The sequence below is a fragment of the Macadamia integrifolia genome, chromosome 5, assembly GCF_013358625.1.
Source record: "Macadamia integrifolia cultivar HAES 741 chromosome 5, SCU_Mint_v3, whole genome shotgun sequence".
Lineage (NCBI taxonomy): Eukaryota > Viridiplantae > Streptophyta > Magnoliopsida > Proteales > Proteaceae > Macadamia > Macadamia integrifolia.
Genome location: NC_056561.1, coordinates 44,925,941 through 44,947,867, shown reverse-complemented (window position 1 = coordinate 44,947,867; position 21,927 = coordinate 44,925,941). Strand labels below are relative to the sequence as shown.

At 36.6% G+C, this 21,927-nt stretch overlaps 1 protein-coding gene across 1 annotated transcript in view; it reads right to left on the bottom strand.

The window, feature by feature from the left end:
- Window positions 1-12,385, bottom strand: part of LOC122078284 (protein BONZAI 1-like) — a 14,786-nt gene extending 2,401 nt beyond the window's left edge. Inside the window, exons 1-10 of the mRNA XM_042644212.1 lie at window positions 12,097-12,385; window positions 7,217-7,264; window positions 4,597-4,745; window positions 4,425-4,473; window positions 2,657-2,713; window positions 1,604-1,783; window positions 1,383-1,517; window positions 865-926; window positions 661-763; window positions 456-570 (exon numbers count right to left, since the gene is read on the bottom strand). Coding sequence (XP_042500146.1) covers window positions 456-570; window positions 661-763; window positions 865-926; window positions 1,383-1,517; window positions 1,604-1,783; window positions 2,657-2,713; window positions 4,425-4,473; window positions 4,597-4,745; window positions 7,217-7,264; window positions 12,097-12,246 — 1,048 coding nt within the window. The 5' untranslated portion in view covers window positions 12,247-12,385. The remainder of the gene's footprint in view (window positions 1-455; window positions 571-660; window positions 764-864; window positions 927-1,382; window positions 1,518-1,603; window positions 1,784-2,656; window positions 2,714-4,424; window positions 4,474-4,596; window positions 4,746-7,216; window positions 7,265-12,096) is intronic.
- Window positions 12,386-21,927: the final 9,542 nt, after the last annotated feature.

Sequence of the window (21,927 nt, the reverse complement as noted above, 5' to 3'; positions counted from 1 at the left end):
TTTTTTGGGGGGGGGTGGGTATTCTGCAAGTAGACAGCCACTATGAGAAAACCAACAAAATTGGGGAAGATGAAAAGACAGCAGTTTGGAATCACCATCTGGATAATCTCACCAAGGAGATCTCACAGGTCAAAACAGTCCAACCAGAAGTCTTTACCCATCCAATCTGTTACTTTACTTTGTAACATTGCCATCAACTGTCCATCCAAAGGAATGGAAGACAAAAAGTATATGCACCAGTCAATTTGGCCATACTTGAGACCTAGAGATCTCCATTATAAAACCCATCAGAAATTACTCCAGGCTCCAGCAAGTATTACATGTGTGTTGGGTGCGCATCCCTTCATCTAAAGGTCTAGGTATTTTTTATAGTTACAGTGTGTACACTCTTCAGGCATGGAAAGTGAGTCAATCTCAAAGTCCAATAATCAGGAAAATAAAGCAAACTTAAGTACCAGTAAAATCAATAGCCACCATGAAGTTGAGCTCGCAACCACCAGCAATATAATCCAAAAAAGTATGTTGAACATTCTCAGAATATTTGTCCACATATAGCTTGCTATTTAATGTCTGAAACATAAGTTAGCAAACTTGTCAGCGAAAGAAAAAACATTGCCAATTAATGAATGGGAGCCTACATCTGATCCAAATGACCATAACCTTGTTGGTGTAATTATGTCCACCAGCAGTTGGAAAAATAAAATTTTCTCCCACCCCATAATTGTGAAGCTTCTCCAACTCTGCCAGTGATTTCTGAAGCTTTCTGTTAGGTCCATTAAACATTAGCAAAATCAGAATCCCAGTCAATAAAGATAGAGAAAAAAAGATACCTATATATATATATATATATATATCTCCAATTACCCAATCAAATCATGTTTTCCATTGCTGTTGAAGTTGAAGCATTCTGCAATTAACGGAGAGTCCTGGACATTAGAAGTATCAAATGATCAAAGATGCAAATATAAAGAGGAACCTCAATATGCAAATACCCTAGATCCATCTCCATGACATGCTCTGCACATGTGGTACATATATCATCGAACTTAGCTAGAAAAGAAATTGGTCCATTCCTTGGATGAACCATAGCTCAAAATGCATCAACTCGAGAATCCCAACATTCTGATCCAAGAAAAATACAAATGGCTAATACAGATGGAAGGAAAAAATCACTAAGAGGTCAGGAAAAAGTCCATGAATCAGATAATTAAGACGGATTGATGGTGACATTGGGCTCGTATCCATCCAGTGAGTGATTAAGACTCAAAATGGTTCACATGTCCAAAGTGTACAACATATGTCTTGGACAACGACAAGAGGTTTGGTCTTAAACAAGGGACAATGCAAAAAATTCCTAGCTCAGGAGGAAGAGTTGCTCATGCCTTGCTTCCAACTTGCTGCATATTCAAGAATACTGGCTTCCATGTTGGATTGAGATCATTCTTTTTCACTTCTGTCTTACAAACTTGAATAGGGCTCCCACTCTCCACTATTTTCGATATTACCAAAAAGGGGTCCTGAAATACACGAAGACCATAACATTATTGTAGAAACAACATTTAAACATTACCCGAGGTGGGAATAACTAAGGACGGCCACGTACAGATTTTGAGAACAGATCCTTGTTTTCTAGATCTGTGCACCGAAAGACTATCTCTGCTGTAGTCTTTGACCCTACACATTCTTCAGCCCGAACGGTTAGTTCTCCAAATTTCTGGTGATGTGCAGATCCTTCTCCGGTTACAAGATTTAGTGTCAATGAACCAGTTGGCCTAGTAACTATCTGTGCAAATAGGAAGAAAGGCAAAAGTATGATTGCAGGTACATAAAATATGCTTCCAATAGAACCCACTGAATGACAAATAGAGGCAAAAATGCATTAGTTTGTGACTACATGTTTCCTGGAAACATATTATGTTTTCCAAAAACAAGCTAGCAACTAAATTTTCAGGCCCCGTTTCATATGAAAAAGTAAGAACAGAATCGGTAAGAGAGAGTGAGTGTGTGTGTGTGTGTGTGTCAAAAAATTCTGTCATCATTTCATATAATGGAGATTGAAAATTTCATCTGCCTTGGATCATAGTATAATTTTCCAAATAAGGATAAGTAAAAATTCTAAAAATAAAATAAATCCAAGAACTAAGAAATGCGTGTGAGAGGAGTTTGACAGACTCAGAGCATCTATATCACATGAACAAAAACATGCTCATTGATCCAGAACATCCAAGGTAGGCCACCTACAGGATTTTAAATAGAATAGAATCATTCATTGCTAGCCACCTTGTGGGATACCATTATCTGTGTCCACGTCCACATTATGCATCGATACTTTTCTCTTTAACCTATGTATTTTTTTAAGCAGGTGGCATGTTGGATAGCCTGCATCCATACAGAAACCCATACATGTCCATTTTATGCAAGTGTTTGGACAAGAAAATCCTTTGATCAGACACATGATTAAGTTGAATTTTATCACACTTCAAGGATGCATACAGATGGCACCAACTGGATGCTCAAGGTTGGCTGCCATGGTTGCCATATAGACTATGGGGAATCTGAGCTCATAATGGCATTGCAACACTGGGCTTGGCACAATGTTTTGCATGGTTCAGTCATTCAGTGATTGAAAAACAGTAAAGTCATGAGAAGGCTATACCTCAGACAAGGGACAAGTAGCCTCCCCAAGGAATTGCTGTTCATCCAGTTTAAGCATCTGCATAAGTTTGAAAGTAATCATTATTTACTATTTTGGCCTCAAAAAACCTTAATGCGTGTATCTTTTCACATGTAAAATATATCCATTTTAAGCGAAAGAGACAACCAACATATCTAACATTATCCCAATGAAAGCTCAAAATAAGGAAAAAAATAAAAATCAAGTCATCACCAGTAATTGGATTCTTTTATTTCTTTGTTTGCTCTTTGTTCTTGATGTAGGGCATACTAGGTTTTCAGATCTCTAGGCTGAACTATGAGGGAAAGATGTGGGTAATGCCTCGCAAAAGATGCGGGCAGAGAGAGAGAGAGAGAGAAATTCCATTTTAGATAGATAAGGGAGATAAATGACGAGGGAAAGAGTTTTGGAAGGTAAACAAGGGTTTAGAGAGAATTATGGTTTTAGGTACAATGAGGCTAGGATGTAAGAAATAGAAGAAAATACAAAGCTGCTCCGTTTTGGGGCTAGGAATAGTACCACAGCAGTAACTTTGAGAGAAAAGGTAGGAACAAGAGGAAGGTGTAATGCTTTGGATCCACCTAATATGCTACATGGCAGATATTTAGCATTGTTGGACAGAAAAGGGACTATTGTTAGAAAAATGATTGTAGTAGCCAATATTGAGAAAACAGCTGGTCAAATAATTAGATTGGAAAGTAACTTAAAGTAACAGTAGTCAACAACGTTAACATCCTCAAGGGTGAAAAACAGCAGAAAAGTTATGGTTATCAAGGCTGATAACCATAAAAGAGTGAGGTTAAATCTCAGGCTGAAGGGTGAATTTCCCCCCTCCTATCTTCAACCACATCGTAATTATCTAATTTTGTGAAACACCCCCCAAAAAAAAAAAAAAAAAGTTATCTTAGACTGCATTATTATTTGTCTATTGCTTGATAATGTTTTCACAATTCACAGTACAAATACTTATATTTTCAAGAGAAACTTTTTCACAGTACATGTTCATAAGTCTTAACCGCAGAGACGCACACACAGAAACAAACCCCCTCCCCACCCCTCCCTGAGGACAGCTTCTTTCAACTTCCAAAGTCACCCTAATTTTGTGATCCGAACGGCCTGTCCTGAGCTGGTTTTCTTAAGAAAAACTCAAGGAAATGAATTGAAACCACAATACCACATTCCTCATCAACATACTACACAGCACACATCTCATATATTCATGTCAATTTAGCTGTATACCAGTGATCCATTTGACTATACTTCTAAAATGACTACTTTTGGACCAAATCAAGTATGAATTGCCATTAATATGACCTTCACTCCAGCAAGATATCAGCAACAAAACAGAGGTAATTTCTGTCATCAACCCACTATACCATCCAACATAGTGAGAAAAGAAGAAAACTTCAGTTTGCTAACAAGAACTCTATCTCACAAAATCTCATCTTTTATTTTTCCCAACAAAAACCTACTACAAGCAATTGACTTTAATAAATGATGGAATCATAAAAGAAGATTTATGGATTCCAGAAGAAAGAACAATTAAAAAGAAACCTCCCATTGATTTTCCTACCAAATTTTTGCAAAGAATAAATTTGTTTTTGAACAATTATTAGAAGCCAGTTTTTTCAGTGTCTTGGAGATGGATATAAGAAATAGGTACAATCATCTCATGAAATCAAGCATATTCATAACAATTCATGACACACTGCAGAACTCATGAATACATAAAAGCATAAAATAAGGATACCTTTACTGGCATGTTGTGAAACTGTGTGTCAACATCATACACACGAAACCTGTGACACGGCACATAACAGTAAAATTGAATAAAACAATCTGTTGTTCGATGAAATAGGAGGGATAAATTGTAATGTAAGTCCACAATGATGAAACAAATATTATAGAAGCATGAAACTTACACTAAACTCTGCACAACCTCAAAATGGTAAGTTATTGTATGTTTTGTAATCCACACAGGATTTAATGAATTTAATATTACTTCAGTGCGTCCAATCTCATCAAGTTTTCCATCTCTTCCTTTTGCATAAAGAACTGCCATGGGGTCACTCTACAAACAAAATGGAACTTCTAAGATGGCCGGCTAACATTACTGCAGCAATGTAAAGATTTCCATAATCCATGAATCATGATTGCAGCTTTAACAATGACATTGTAAATCATGGTGATACAGAGCCTAGAATAAGCAGTAAAGCTACAAGAAAATGGGAGCTAATAAAATAGTATAACACTGATGCCAATGCAAAAACAAGATGCTACCTCCTTAGGGTTGTGGAACAAAAATGAAAGCAAAATGAGTGAAGTGGAATGCCATTTTAGAAGTATTCTTTGTTCCCTAAACTGTATATTTCATGTGCTTTTGATGCAAGTTGATACCTCTAAATTAATTTTCTGCTGTGAACCCAATCATTAAAATCCAAATGATTCCAAGCCTCCTAGATTTTTTTAGACCATTACTGCCAAATTTGAACACTTCTACTAAATCAGAAACAATACTAAACAGTGCGCAGATCCAAACAAAAGATCCACAGGAGAAAAGAAGAAGGAACGAAAATGATCAATAGAGAGTAGTACTCTACTCGGTCTCTCACTCATATTTACATGTAACTAAGAAGATGCACAAGAACAATTTATGCGCCAAGTCCTGACTATGTCCGGACCACAATGCTCATTATAAAAAATTTCATATACCACTACCCCTGCTGCCCTGCAGCAGAACTGTGTATATATTCACAATCACCAAAAAGTTCATTTTGGCAAATTAAGGGAGCATACCACAATTATCCAAATGTACTTGTTCGAAGCACATCGCACTGGTTCCAAATATTTAAGTAAATGGAATGGTTTACGAAATGACCATAGGAGAGATTGTGAGAAAGATATGCATAGTTTAGGCCTTGTCCCAAGTATGGCCTCAATAGAGCAGATTGAAGGGCTAGGATCTTGTTGAATGGTGTATGAAATCTTAAGTTCTGCAGTTAAACTACTCCGCAGAGTTCTCATGGACAACTTCAGTTAACCACCCCGGTGCCTCAGGATCCAAATTACCAATTTGTGCACTAAGTCTAACTCAGTCCAAGAGGACATAAAACATACATTTATTTACTAACCTGTATAAGTCAATTGGAGAATCATTGTAAATCACTCAACGAGAATTTAGATAATCTTCTCATCAATTTCTGTAATAACCACTATCCATGTCTATGATTTTGAAACTTATTCCCAAAGCTTCGATGATTTTTACAAGAAATTGGCAAGTCTTCAACTTTCCGTAGGTTTCCATTTCCTAGGGTGCTGATATGAAGCTAGAAGTTGAAATTTCAAATTTTACGTATAAAACTTACTATCCCATGTTACCACCTTATAACATGAAAGAAAACATAACCAACATACCATGCTTCAGGTAAAGCTATTTCCAGACAAAACAGAACAGTAGGCTAGGGAAACCTCATAATGACCAAGGCAGAAAAAGTTAGAGCTACAATCTAAGGGCCTGTTTGATAACGTTTCTGTCGTTTCTGTTTCAAGAAACGGCAGAAACATAAATTTCCGTTTCTAGAAACATAAACGGAATTGAAGGTGTTTGATAAGTCATGTTTTTAGAAGTCAATAGTAACCAGTGAAAGAATGGCCACAAGTCGTTTCCAGAAATGGCGAAACAAGTTGAACTTGTTTCGCCTGGGTCGTTTCTTGAACCATAAATAAGTAAAAATTTCTATTTCTATTTCTGAAAATAAGTGAAATAAAACAGTTTTATCAAACGCTTTTTACTCCGTTTCTGCTGTTTCTGGAAACAGAAACGGCAGAAACGCGTTTCTTGAAACGTTATCAAACGGGCCCTAAGATGTTGATAGAGGTTGCAGCGGTATACAAATTAAAAGCCTTACCTCCTTTTCATACAGTGGTTAATGTTAAACCAGAAATTATAAAGGCATTTTTCCCATTTTGGATGAAAGGAGTTATCTGTTTAAGGGCAAAGGAAAATTGGAATGAAGTATAAGGAAAAACAGAAACAACAAAAACCCAACTACAACAACTCAAAGAGGAGCACTGCCGTCAACTACAATCCTTGGTCGCTGGCTAAACTGATATCCTAACCTGCTGAAAATGTTGAGTTCCTTATGTCCATAAACCAATGATGAAAATGAATGATGCGATATTATCAAATTGTTTACCCTTATCAACAATCATGTGCATCTTAGAACAATCAGCTTGTATGTTGGATCGCCTCTTCATATAGATCACATGTTTCCTGGTCTTAATTCCATCTACCACCAACTGTTATAATTTGAAAAAAAATAAAGCTCTGGACAAACAAGCCTTAATAGTTTCACCCTGGCCAAAACTGGGCACCCTGAAACTAAAATTATAGGAGGCAATGAGCGAGCATATCTGTTTCCTTCCAACATATATGTAATCAATATCACCCTTTTAAGGATATGATTAGAAATGATATGAAGAATAAAAATAACAAGGGACACAATAAATTAATGGTATAAGTCGCAAATTTAAGCAACAAACCTTGGATAACACATCCCGATCTCGCAAGTTTGATGCAGTTAGTGATAACTGTTGACAAAAAAAAAAAAATTTCAGGGGCCATATCAGCACTTAAATAAGTTTAGAGTGTAATAAACACATTTTTTTAAACTATCGAAACATGAAAAGTTAGTTACAACGAATACATAAATCTCAAGCATCACGTATGTGCTCAAAATGACAGCATCCTCCAGCTAAGCCTCCCACAATCCACCATGCAAATAATACAAATATTCATTGCTAGTGAAAGGCCCAAACTTCAATTAGCAAAAACAACCACAAATTAAGGAAGAGCAGTAAGAACTCTTCATTCACATGTATAAGTGATTGAGAACAACTAAGTTGAAGAATGCCTCAACAGAAAGTAAATTCTAAAAAAAATAAAAAAATCCATATCCTACAATGGAAATTTCAAAGCACCACACAGCTCCGAATATTGAAACAAAGTAACACATCAAGCAATCAACCATGAAATGTAACAAAGTTGGGATGCCATTGACAGGAGACAGACAGAATTCCATGTTTATGTATTACTTTCCAGTTAGCGTATGATCTTTCACAGTGGCATAGAGATTGTATTGTTAGCTAATATAATCTGAACAACAATGGCAAGGAAACTGTAATATATCAGATGCAGTTTCCATAGGTACCGATCAGTGATTTAAATCTAAGCCAACCCCAAAAGAGTCAACCAAGGGGTTTATGGAAATAATTACTCCAGTATATGAGTATACAAGAAGGGGTCCGTTGCTTAGAGCAATGGTAATGGTTCGGGCTGCCAAGGCAAATGCCCAGGTTTGAATCTTAAAAAATGCCAAAGGCTAGGACCGACTCCAAACTCACCCCTCCCAGGACCCCACATAGGTGGGACCAGCACTGGGTGATGACCCTTAGTATATGAATATCCAAGTAAAAAAATATCTAATGACAGATTTCGTTCAACTCTACAAATCAAATGAAAGCATGAATCGAAGAGTCATACCATTCCCAATATCTACCAAAGGGAAAATGAAAGAGGGCCTGCTCTCTTGCAAATGGATAATGGATTAAAGCGGAATGTGGACACTTGGACTTCTACATGCATATATACTTAACTATGCCTTTTCCCAATACATATGAGTACATTATTTTTTGTCCTTTTCATCATTAAAATAGATGAGCACATAATATTGTACATGCTTTAATTCAGAGATTCATATCACAAAAACAAGAAGCCTTTTCCCAACAACATGCATGGATGCCCAAATAAATATGTGCATAGGAACTGAGGATGGAGAAGTTACACCTTTTTATTCTAAAACATTCTCAGTTTGAGCCAGGTACAGAATGCCAGTATATAACTGTCATTTTTGTATCGATAATCAAGGCGTGGGGTAAAACGGTCCATCCACCTGAACTTATGGACTAATTGTTCAGAGTTGTCCAAAGAATTTGACAACTTTGGCTCAGGCTAAAACTGAAACAGGAGAAGTGAACAACATGACGGCAGCAAAATCCTCAAAAGGCATTTTTGAGGCTTGAGCTCAAAGCATACTCAGGTTCACCAAAGAACCCAAGTTCCAAATTTAAAGCACAACATGCAAATGAATGACACATTAACATGGCATGGATGACAGACACCCTTTTTCCATGCCTAAGGTGAATGGTGTGCACCTCATGAGAATGTGACTTGACAAAATAATAAAATTTCAGAAAACCAAAATATATCTTCCCCCACCAAACTCTGAAGCCCAACAGCTATTAATATAACTTGCCTTTGTGGGCCAAGGAAAAAACAAAGGAAGGGGTTTTCTTCTCATTTTGACCAGAAAAAAAAAACTGTCCCATGAAAAAATATGAATAGAGCGAGACTAACTTTGCAGGCAAATTTTAAAACCTGTGGGTAATGAGCCAAAGTGGAACCATAGACAGAACAGAACAGAACAGGGGGGGAAAAAAAAATGGTTGGGACCGACTCCAAAAATGTTTACTATGCATTACATAGGCAAAAACCAATCCCCTAATTCCCCATAAATGTTTGACTTTGACTCTAATGTAGATAGGGGGAGGTTAAAGGCAGCACAAGCCTGTCAGATTTTCCCCCATCAAGCCAGCATACTTGGGCCCATGTTGTGATAATACTTAGGCCCTTATAGCCAAGCTTATTCTGTCATATATCAGCAGCTCGTCAAAGAGATATTTAGCAGATTTCTGGGGGCCATTACTATGTTTTTATTGGTCTTGCATGGGAGACTTTTTGTTAGCTTTATTTTTGTTTCTATTTTGATTTAGATCCTGACTTTATGTTACTAATTTGATGTTGTTTCTATTTTGTAGGGTTTCCAGAAGCAAGGCTATCTTGTATCTAGATTCTATAGAAATGGAAGTCAAAGATTGTGCTAGATTCTCCTCCCCACGCAATAGTGGCTCTAGTTGGTTCTTTTGAAAGTATAATAAAAGATGGGGCTTTCTACCAGTCCCTACGATTTGAGTTTTTGAAAAAAAAAGAAAGTGTGATGTTGCTGCTGTGAGACAGTTTTGGTGAAAGACCAAAGGCCTATGAGAGACAGACCAGGGACATAGGTGAGAGGCCTTGGTCATATCCCCTTTTACCCCATTTCTTCCTCTTCTTTTCTCTTAACTATTTCATTGTTCTGTAAAAGCTTTCATCTGAGAGGAACCGAGGCCAATATCTTCAGTAACTGTTGCTGTTAGTCATTAAAAGACTGTACAGCTGGTTCTCCATCAAGTTCTGGTTAAAGACTCAATACCATAACCTGCGGCTATTGTTCCGGTGTTTTACCGCAATAGACTTCAAGCCCACGAAACTCCAGATCCAGCCATCAACTTCACCCATGTTTTGACACTGTAACACCCTCCTTTAGGCCCTTCCCTCGATGGTGGTTTCAGTTTCATCCAATGGATGAATAATGTTGTATGCACATCCCCTGATTCATCCATCAGAATAGGCTGAAATTTTTAAGAGTTATTCCGAGTACTAGTGTACTACCCTTGACTGGGAGTATTTCCCCATCTAAGGACCCTAGTTACTAACTCTGAAAACCAGTTGGTTTTTTAATTGTTGGCCTACTTTCTGTCCTGCGATAGACCAGAACTTGGTACTGTTTGACTCTCCTGTGGCTGGAGTTCATACGAAGGCACTGGTTAAGCATCATTGACACTTTGACAGTTATAAGAGAAAAGAAAAAAGAGAGGTTAAATACCTTACTCTTCACCTACAGTATAGGTATTTTTGTTATTCTCCATTGCTGGAACTGGTGGTATGGTGTATGGTTGTTCGTGTGGGTGATCCTACTGTGGGCTAGGTTCGTAGTTGTCTATGCGAGTCCTAGCATTACATCAGACTCTTACTAGAATTCCTAATTTGAATCTAGTTACTAGATTTCCTGTTTTGAATATAATTACAGTTTTAGAAACTCCGATGAGTGCTTAATCCCGTTCACGAAAGAGGGAAAAAAAAACACACACACACACATAAAAATACTAGTTTACGAATTAAACCCTAAAAAAGACTCCTAATCTTTATTAGACTTTCTGAAATATTAATCCCATCACAGATTGACACTCTATTACTAGTTTGTCACAACTTTCCAGATATAGTTTGCAATATATTGGTCATATTGCAGAAGTTAAATCAATGAGCTTCCAAACAGCACCAAAATCTCACAGAACGAAGACATATTAACCATCCAAACATAGACCCAAAGGAAAAATGATGGAAATAACTATTTTCCTATTATCTCCTAAACACCAAAACTGCTCCAATTAATTATCAAGCCATAGGAATCCTTTTCTAGGATGCCCCCCACATCACTAACCGATGGTTGGTTCAATGTAACCTTGCTAACACAAGACTATTATAACATGTGGGTTACAGTGTTGACATTCTGAACCTAAAACAGTTTCTGTTCTATAACAATGCCATTTTTGTCCACACTTCTTTTTAATGAGAACAGCTAAACAATCCCGATGCAGACATGTAAACAGTCATCACAAAAATAAATCAGTGCAGGTTTTGCAAGATATATTTTTGTGTCTGTGAGAGAAATGGGATTTGAACTAGTTTGGTTAAATATTGTAATGCTTATGACATGAACAACACTCTATTTTCAGTCTCTATGACATATATATTATGTATGAGTGAACAGTGTGGCGAGGCCATGGGAGTGTAGGACACAATTTATGATGAAAAATTCCTCCCTAACTGCTTCCTTGAAAATCCACAAGCTTGCTTCATACAAGTCAGTCATTATTCCAGTCCAAGTTCTATCTTCGACTACAATAAACAGGGACAACCTTATTCCTCCGTGACCGTAGGTGACATTAATGCAATGACTTAGCAAATTTATTCAACTTATTAGTGGAATTCTTTGAGAGATTTTGTGCCCTTCATTTCCTCATGTTATTATTCGCTATTAAGCAGCACACAATCTACAGACTCCATGGGGAAGTAAAAAAAAAAATAAAATACCCATAATTGGATAGGTTTAGGTTTTACTTCTCTAAAGGGAAATTTTCGAGTTAAAGTAAGCTCACTAGACACAGAAATGAATAGTTCGCTCTTAAATTCCAGAACGTAACCTCTTAAAATATCCCAGCTATCTACGAATCAACAACAATTATCTTAAAACAAATTCTCAAACTAAAATGGCGACTCGGTTTCCATTTGGATCTCAGGAACTCACTCGATGAAATTCCAACTATATAAAGAGAAACCTCATGCGATCTATATCCTCTAATCAACATAAATTAGTTACCGCAACCTGATTAAAGGCCACGAGAAAAGAAAAAGCAGAAAAAGGAAGGGCGAGAAGATAGATGCAGTAGGGTCAACACTTAAATTGAACAGCAGGAAGACGAACCTCGATCTGAGTAAAAAGGCCGTGGTATCCCCGAGAATTCAAGAAGTGGTCGACAGCGTCGTTGGGGCCGCCAGCGTGATTGTTGTGAGAAGCAGCTGTGCCTCCGACAGCAGATCGACCACCGCCGTCATCGGAGCAGCAGTTCCCCATCCTCGTTTGCAGCGTCGGAGATAGAAAGTAAGTGAAACTGAGCTCGTCTTCTTATTATTTGAAATGGATACACGATATATATATATAGCTTTGCGAGTAAATCCGCGTCAGCTGTCAAGACTCAAGTGTGCCCGTCACTCCTTCACTCTGACAAGTTAGAAGAAAGTGGGTGAGGAAATGAAACGAGGGAAAGCGTGTTGAACTTGAAGGTTGAACCGTTGAATTGAAATTGAGTTACAGGGTTAGACCGATAGCTTACCTTTTTTTTTTTTTTTTTTTTTTTTTTTTGTAACGATCGATAGCTTAGTTGACTCAAGTCTACGGTGCACTTACTGCGTTCCCCTCTTCACGATGACCAGCGTTCTAAAACATGGAATCGGCCCTCAGATTTGAGAACTCATCAATTCTCACCGCCCAACTTGCTCAAATAGCATTGGACGGCTGGGAACACCTCGGGTACATGTTCAAGTCCTCCTAATTTTTTTATGCGCATTGGAACATTGGGTGTGTTTGAGAGGAGTCGGATCCTTTATTAAATGGTTTCAATTTAATGGTGGTAGGATGGGAGACATGTCATAAAAAAAAATTAAAAATTGTATGTAAATCTTTCATGTACAAGGAAATGTCTAAAATTTCAAAATACCTTCCTAAGTATGCATATGGTCGAATATATATTCTTAAGCATATAAATAAGGGAAAATTACGCCACCCCCTCTCCCCTGAAGTTTGTCGAAATTATACATGTATCCAAGATTTTGAATAAATTACATCCCTCTCTCCTATAAAAAATATCTATCTTTTAAGCATATAAATAATCAAATATCTATTCTTAATTATGCACACAAATACTTAAATATAAAATTTCCATTCCTAGGCATACAAATAAGTCTAAATTTTCATTTTTCATACTTTTTTCTTTTTGTCAAAGCAAATATTTATTAAAAGAAAGATGCCCGAGAGAACCTCCTGACATCAACAATGGAGGGATTTACAATAAAGGGGGTGGATGTAATTACCATACATGGCATAGCTTAAGCTTCGCAACTCCATAGGCTAAGAAATCAACTAGAGAATTAAGATCTCTTCTGATGTGGCGAAACAAAACCAACACAAAGGACCTAGATAGACAAATGATATCCTTTGCGAGAGACTTGCTGCCCAGTCCAGGGATGATAACAATCCATTCAAAGTTGCGATTGTAGGTTGGCAATCAAAATTAATGACAATCCTTCACAAGCCAATGCTCTAAGCCATGAGCATGTTGTCACGAATTGCCTCAAATTCAGTTACAGATGCCGATAAGAAGTGACCCCAACATTTTCTTACCACCACATAAAGACCTCGTGAGTCCCAAAGAATGGTGCCCCTACCACTGATGTAAGAAGTACCATGAACCATCGATGAAGATGGTGTGTGGTGTATTGTTGATTTTTGGGAGGGAGGTTATGGATTGGTACAAGGTGAACTGTGATGAAAAATAAATATGGAACGATTCATGAAGATCGATAAGCATGCACGACAAATACTACAAAGACACGTTTTAGACATACCTGAATCCATGGCCGAATAAAGAACTCCTCAAAGTCTTCTCGTATGCTCCTCGTACAACATAATCAATGTTGGTCTGGTCTATCCTCTTTCCCTTTTGCTTTAGGTCGTTAGTCTCACTTAATGGGTCAATGATAACTATAAGGGTAAGGGTAGGGACCAACCCTGCAATAAAATTAGGGTTTCCTCTCCATTAAATAAACAATATCTTAGGTCCACACATGGTAATAAATATTTCATACTATTAAGATGTGCTAATAGAATCCAATATCTCTATGGATATTACTTACCATTATTGGATTATTTATGTTTACTCCATCTATAGTCAACACCACTAAATTGGTTTTAGAAATAAATCTTGGATTATGCTAGCCCACCTAATGAAAATCTTACAATCTCCCACTTGGGCAGCATATGTTACAAGTTTTACATTTTAAAATTTATTTAAAACGATTCTCTAGTTTAGATAAACTGAATGTGGTCACAAACAAAACAGTGTCGAATGAAGTGCACCTTAAACCAAATGCCTTGATCCGAATGATAATTACAAACACCCAACCATATTAATCATCACATCTAAAACGATATGAGAGCACACACATTAAAGTGCTTATAATATCACCAACTTGGGTTGAATAGTATGAAAGTGTGGTATGAAAATAACATGCAATAGTGATCATCATGTCTATTTTCCAAATTGGTCCTGGTTCGAAAACCAAATGAGCCCTATGAGACAGATACCGAAGGTCTCATTAACTACAAGCGTCTCCCAAACGCTCAAGCTTCAATCAAAGAAGCTCATTGGGACTGGGTCCGGATATCCCAAAACACTAGCACTAGACCTCAATCAAACGAGGCTTTGCTAGCGACTGGATATGTGTGTATTGACTAGAACCTCATATACCGAATGAGGTAAATACACCACATATAACCTCAATTTTCTGTAGGAGATAAATAAATAAGTGTATACACATAAACAAATGGCCATAATCAAAATGCATATATATTATTGAGAACAATAATAATGCATCATATATATAAAATAAAATTGAAAGTCAAATGCAAACATATTGAGCAAAACTCCCACTAATAAAATGCATAAAAAAGAACTAACAAGTCCCATATTAGTGACATGCTCTTTAAAGAGTTTTGGAGTCAAGCCCTTAGTAAGATGATCTGCAATCATGTTTTCTGTAGCAATCTGTTCAATTGTAATCTATGACTCTTGAACTTTCTCTTTGACTAAAAAATACTTAATGTCAATGTGTTTAGAGTCTGAAGTACTTTTACTATTATGAGAGAAACGAACCGCAGCAGAATTGTCATAGAACATCCTCAATGGTTTAGATATAGAGTCAACAATCTGTAGCCCTGAGATAAAATTCCTTAACCATAAAGCTTGAACAGTGGCTTCAAAACACGCCACATACTCTGCCTGCATAGTAGAAGATGCAATGAGTGTCTACTTAATACTCTTTCAAGATTTAGCCCCACCTGCCATCATAAAAACATATTCAGAAGTAGACTTAAGGTCATCTAGACATCCTAACAAAATATGCATCAGTGTAACCGACTACATCAAGTGAATCAGTTCTTCTATAAGTAAGTATAAAATCCTTAGTACCCTGCAAATATTTCATGACTTTCTTAGCAGCTACCCAATGTGCTTCACCAAGGTTGCTCAAATATCTCCCAAGTACACTAATAACATAGGCAATGTCAGGCCGTGTACAAACTTGAGCATACATCAAACTACTAACAGCAGATGCATAAAGCTATGTTCTTCATCTGATTGTGCTCCAATTCTGTATGTGGACATTGAGACTTGCCAAATTTGTCTCCTTTTATAACTGGAGCCTTACTAGGGGAACATGCTAACATATTAAACATTTTTAATACCCTCTCAATGTAACATTTATGAGACAAACCAAGAACGCCACAAGACCTATCACGATGAATCTCAATGCCCAAAACATAAGAGGCCTCACCAAGATCCTTCATATCAAAGTGACTTGATAATAATCGTTTTGTCTCATGCAAAAGACCAACATTATTGCTAGTAAGAAGAATATCATCAACATAAAGCACAAGGAAAATAAACTTACTCCTACTGATCTTCAGATAAATACACTGGTCCACGAGATTTTCTTTGAAACCACAAGAAGTGATAACTTCATCGAACTTAAGATACCACTTTCTAGATGCCTGTTTCAAACCATAAATAGATTTCTTGAGTTTGCACACAAGGTGCTCTGTATCAACTTGCCTGAAGCCAAGGGGTTGATGCATGTAAACATCCACGTCAAAATCTCCATTTAGGAAAGTTGTTTTTGACATCCATCTGATGAAGTTCCAAATTAAAATGTACTACTAAAGCCATGATGATTCTGAAAGAATCTTTTGTCAAGACTGGTGAGAATGTTTCCTTGTAATCTATGGTCTCTCTCTGGCTGAATCCTTTTGCTACAAGTCTGGCCTTGTAATGCTCAATTTCACCTTTAGAGTTTCGTTTGGTCTTGAAAATCCATTTACAACCAATCGGTCTACATCCTTTTGGTAATTCAACCAAATCCCAAAAATCATTAACAAACATAGAATTCAATTCATCTTGCATGGCAACCATTTACATTAATGAATCGGGATCATTGGCAGCCTAGTCAAAACTGATTGGATCTGAATCCAAAGTAACATCAAATTCATGTTATTGTAAATAAACAACATAGTCATCATATATGGCAGGCCTACGAGTTCTCTCTGATTTCCTCAAGGGAACATCAGCAGCAATATGGTCCTGAATCTCATCAACAACAGGGGGTGCATGCTCAGTCACTATAGGTTGCACAAGTTCTTGAGTGGGGACATTCTCTTGTTCAATATGGGGCTGTAATACAGTAGACGGCAGTATCACAGGCATAGGTACAAGAACACATTCATCCTCAAAAACAAAGTTACGTGGTTGAACAGACTGAAAATCTAGATCATCCTCAAAGAAAATTGCCCGATAGAATGTGTAGGACAATAGAATCTATATCATCTTGATCTTTCAGAATAATCGATAAAATGACTACTAATGGTCCTTGGATCAAGCTTCCTCATATGAGGATTGTAAGGTCTCACCTCTGCACCACATCCCCATATATGAAAATGAGATAAATTTGGCTTCTTACCAGTCCACAATTCATAGGGAGTTATGGGAACAGACTTGCTATGCACTTTATTCAAAATATATACTGATGTTTTCAAAGCATCACCCCATAAGAAATCAGATAAAGTTGAATTACTTATCATGCTTCTCACCATATCCATAAGGGTACGGTTTCTCCTTTCAGCCACCCCATTATGCTCAGGTGAACCAAGCATAGTGTACTGAGCGTCAATACCACATTCTTGTAAGAATCTGACAAATGGTCCAGGGTTACGCCCAGTTTCATCATATATACCATAAAACGATCCACCTCGATCATATCTCACATTTTTTTATCTTCTTTTCCCTTTTAAGTTCTACCTCTGCTTTAAAAACTTTGAAAGCATCTAAGGATTCAGATTTTTCTTAAATAAGGTAAATAAAACAAAAACGGGAAAAATCATGTATGAAAGTAATAAAATATTTGTATCCACCCATGGTAGTAGGAGTGAATGGACCACAAATATCAGTATGAATCAGCTCCAATGCTTCATCCTTCCTGGTTGCACCTTTCTTTTTAGCTCTAGTGTGTTTCCCCTTTATGCAATCAATACAAATTCCAAAATATGAAAAATCCAATTGAAGAAGTGTACCATCCTTAATCAATCGTTCTATCCTCTGTCTAGAAATATGTCCTCAACGTTTATGCCATAACATAGAAGAATTTTCATCAAATCTAGCACGTTTAGGATTTGTAACCACATAATTCACAACAGAATAAGTGTTGGCATATTTGGAAGAACTGATACCCAAATCAAATTTATAAAGACCATTACATAACAAGGCAGATCCAACCATAAAAGAACCATAATAGAGAGTAAGTTTCCCATTGCCACTGTTAAAAATGTAACCACAACTGTCAAGTTTAGATACCTAAACAAGTTTTTGTCTAAACGACGGTACATAAACCACATAATTCAAATCCAAAACAAAATCAGTGGATAAAAGCAATCTAACTACTCTTATGAATTCAACTTTGGTCTTCTCTCCATTCCCCATGTAGATCATCATCTCTCCCTCACTTGATTTCCTCTTGCTTCTTAATTTCTGCAAACAATTAGTGATGTGAATAGTTGCTCTAGTATCAATCCACCACGAATCAGGGGAAACATCTACAAGATTTGATTCAAGACACACTAGAGCTAAAGATGTTCCTTTCTTTTCAAGCCATTTCTTATAGCCATAGCAATCTGTCTTCCTATATCCATCATTTTTGTAGAAGAAGCACTTTCTCTTAAAAGCCTTAGTATTTGGTTTCAGATGCTGATCGATTTTCTGTTATATTTTTTCTGATTTTTCTTACTTGTTGCCTTTCCAATTTTTCTTGAATTTCTTCTTACCCCAATTATTAGAAACAAAATAAGCAGAATTAAATTTTTTCCTTCTTCTTTCTTTCCTCTTCCTGTACCAATATGGAAGTCATGTCCTCAAGATTTCAATTCAATTTTTGTGCATTATAGGAGGTCTTAAGATTATCAAGTGATGATGGAAGCGATTGCATTATTTGCCACACAAGGAAAGAATCAGATATCTTCACTTCCATCTCGCCCAACGTGGCAGCATAATTGGTCATTTTCATAATATGATCACGTACTCCACTTGTGCCATCATATCGAGTGGATGAGAACCACTTCAAATATGTTCCATTCTCAGCCTTATCAAATTTGGTAAACTTTATATTAACGGCTGCAAGGAAATCCTTAGCATTTTCTTTCGAAGGCACACTATTCTTAGTAGTATTGTTCATAGTATGTTTCATAACAATTATGCACAATCTGTTGGATTCTTCCCACTTTTCATAAAGTGCTTTTGCAGTAGCATCACTCTTAGTTGTGGGCTCGGGGGGCTTATCAGTTCTTAGGGCATAATCGAGTCTCATGATTGCAAGAGATACAGTAAGAGAGTCTATCCACTCCTCAAAATTGGAACCATTCAGGACTTTGATGGAAGACAATTGGGAAGTCATAGCTGGCAATAATAATTACCAAAATTTTACCAAAACATACAATATGTAATAACCAAAAGCATATCAACATCCCAATAATATAATGAAAACTGACTAATTAGGGCTTATTAATCAGATTTATCCCAATACCAATTTTAACAACTGTATGAAAAACACAAACTAGGAAAAGATCCGGCATCATTGGGGTCACACCTATGGTGGCAAGATCGCCCAACATGCAGTGGAATCTTTTACATATAAGACGAGTTGCCAAAAAAAAAAAAACAACACCATATTGTAGATTCTGTCACCTGTGGTGGCAAGACAAGAACTTCTAAAATAGTGAAGCTCAAAACGTCACCCTCACACTATCAAGCAAAATTGACCAAACGAAGACTCACCTGTGTTGACAAGAGCACATCGTTTGCCATATGGCTTTCTTAACTGCAATCCATCCGGATGATCTATAGTGATTCCGCATCTTCATGAATTAGCCCACTAAGTGGAAGTCTAATCTCTAAAATTATGAAAACTCTACAGACCTGAATTGCTATTGTAGGTCCATTATATTTTTAATAATTTTCCTCAAAGAATTGCACAATAATATGGAACACAAAAGCACATAATTTTTTTTTGAATATATAAAATCTTAAATGTTCCTATGGTGACAGATCATAACAACATCATATGCATAACAATTCCATATCATGACAAAATATAACATCATGGATTGCATAATAATTCCCTATAGTGACTGAATCAAATAGCACAAGAATTAATATGAAATGACAAAATTATATATATAACGTGCTATTTGATTCAACCAAATGTCACAAAAAGTAAATCTGTAAATAATTATGCTTTATAGTTATGTCATGAGTCAATCAAATTAAAACTCATGACACATTTTTATTTTATTTTATTTATTTTTATTTAATAAAAAAATATAAACTTTTTGTATGATTTCTCAAAAGAGAAACACGGTTTCTCAAAATAGAAATAATCAGTAAGAAGTAAATTTTTTTTTTTAATGTACATTAATGCTTGTCAATTCCAAAGCCAATAAAAAAATATAAACTTTTTTGTACGATTTCTTAAAAGATAAACACAGTTTCTCAAAAAAAAAAAAAAAGAAAGGAAACAATCTGTGAAAAGTAAATTTTTTTTTTTTAACGACTTAACTTAGCAAGTTTTGTCTTTTAGTAATAATAATATATATATATATATATAATATTACTTTTCTCTTTTCTTCAAAACAAAACGTGGAGAAGAGTAAGGGTTTCTCTTACCGTCACTGACAGTACACTAATATATATTTTTACCTTTCTTCCCAAAACGACCTGAGGAGAATAAATTGATTTTTATTACTAGCGGTACAGCCGATCTCGGTAATCAGTGGCACCTAGATCCCTGGCAAACGTGAATCCATGACTTTTGGATTCATCAATTGTCGTAACATATATTTATTTATTTGTCTGACCATCTGAATCAATACAATAATAATACAAAAAATAATGTGTATTTATACAGCCTATCGATTTTTTATGAACGAGGCTCTGATACCATTAATGAAAAATAAATACGAAACGATTCATGAAGATCGATAAGCATGCACGACAAATACTACAAAGACACGTTTTAGGCATACTTGAATCCATGGCTGAAGAAATAACTCCTCAAAGTCTTCTCGTATGCTCCTCGTACAACGTGATCAATGCTGGTCTAGTCTACCCTCTTTTCCTTTTGCTTTAGGTCGTTAGCCTCACTTAATGGGTCAATGATAACTATATATAAGGGTGAGGGTAGGGACCAACCCTGCAATAAAATTAGGGTTTCTTCCCTATTAATGAAACAATATCTTAGGTCCACACATAGTAATAAATATTTCATACCATTAAGGTGTGCTAATAAAATCCAATATCTCCATCGAGATCACTTACCATTATTTGATTATTTCTACTTACTCTATCTATAGTCAACACCACTAAACCAATTTTAGAAACAAATCTTGGACTATGCTAACCCACATAATTGGAAATCTTACAAACTGATCATTGTATTGAGGTGGGCGTTGGCGTTGACCTGTAGAGATCATAGTCGTGAAAGCAACATAGGTTGAAGATATGGAGGGATGGTGGAATTCAAAGCTAGCGCGGTTCCTTATTTCCAAGTATGCCAAATGATGGAGCTCCAAACAAGGTCCAAGTTGGATGTAGAGGTGGCCCCTTTGAGCTTGTATTGGATGAAGTCATACCAGTCTGGGATTGTGTTGCCTTGGAAGTCCAAGATATCAATGCCAATAGATGAAAACTTCCAACATGCAGCAGTATGCTCGCATTCTATCAACGCATGGATTGTGGTTTCATCACTAACGGAGCATAGGGAACATAAGCCTCCATGCCCTATCCCTCTTGAGAGTAGCCGAGCTCTCGTTTCCAAGGCTTTGGCTGGATATCCATTTTTCAGATTGCATCCCATAAATGGTATGTGGTGGATGAAGATGGATTGCTGGTACAATGGGCATTGGTGGAGAGGCACACATATTATGCAGATATCATAATGAAGATACAATGAATCTTATTTGTCTATCATACAAATTTACATTGGGGTAAAGTCTTGGCATGCAATCATTGCCCAACACTGTGTCTACCTCTCTTCTCAGCCCCATGGAAAAGTTCCTTACCCCTTCATAAAAACTAGCTACGTGCCCAAACCCTACCATTCACATCATATCTATTTAGGGAGAGGGTTCTACCAAAGACAACGAAGCCTCTACACTAGCACACGAGCCAATGGAAACATTAGTAGATAAAGCATCAATAAATATGGGATTTTCGCATTCAATTAAGAGTAAGACTGTCATTTTGTCCCCGTTATGTCTAAGCATGGCACCGTTTGATAACGTTTCTACTGTTTCTGAGTCTAGAAACAACAGAAACGACTTTTCACGTTTATGGAAACAAAAAATGATTTTTTGGTGTTTGATAAACCTGTTTCTGGAAAC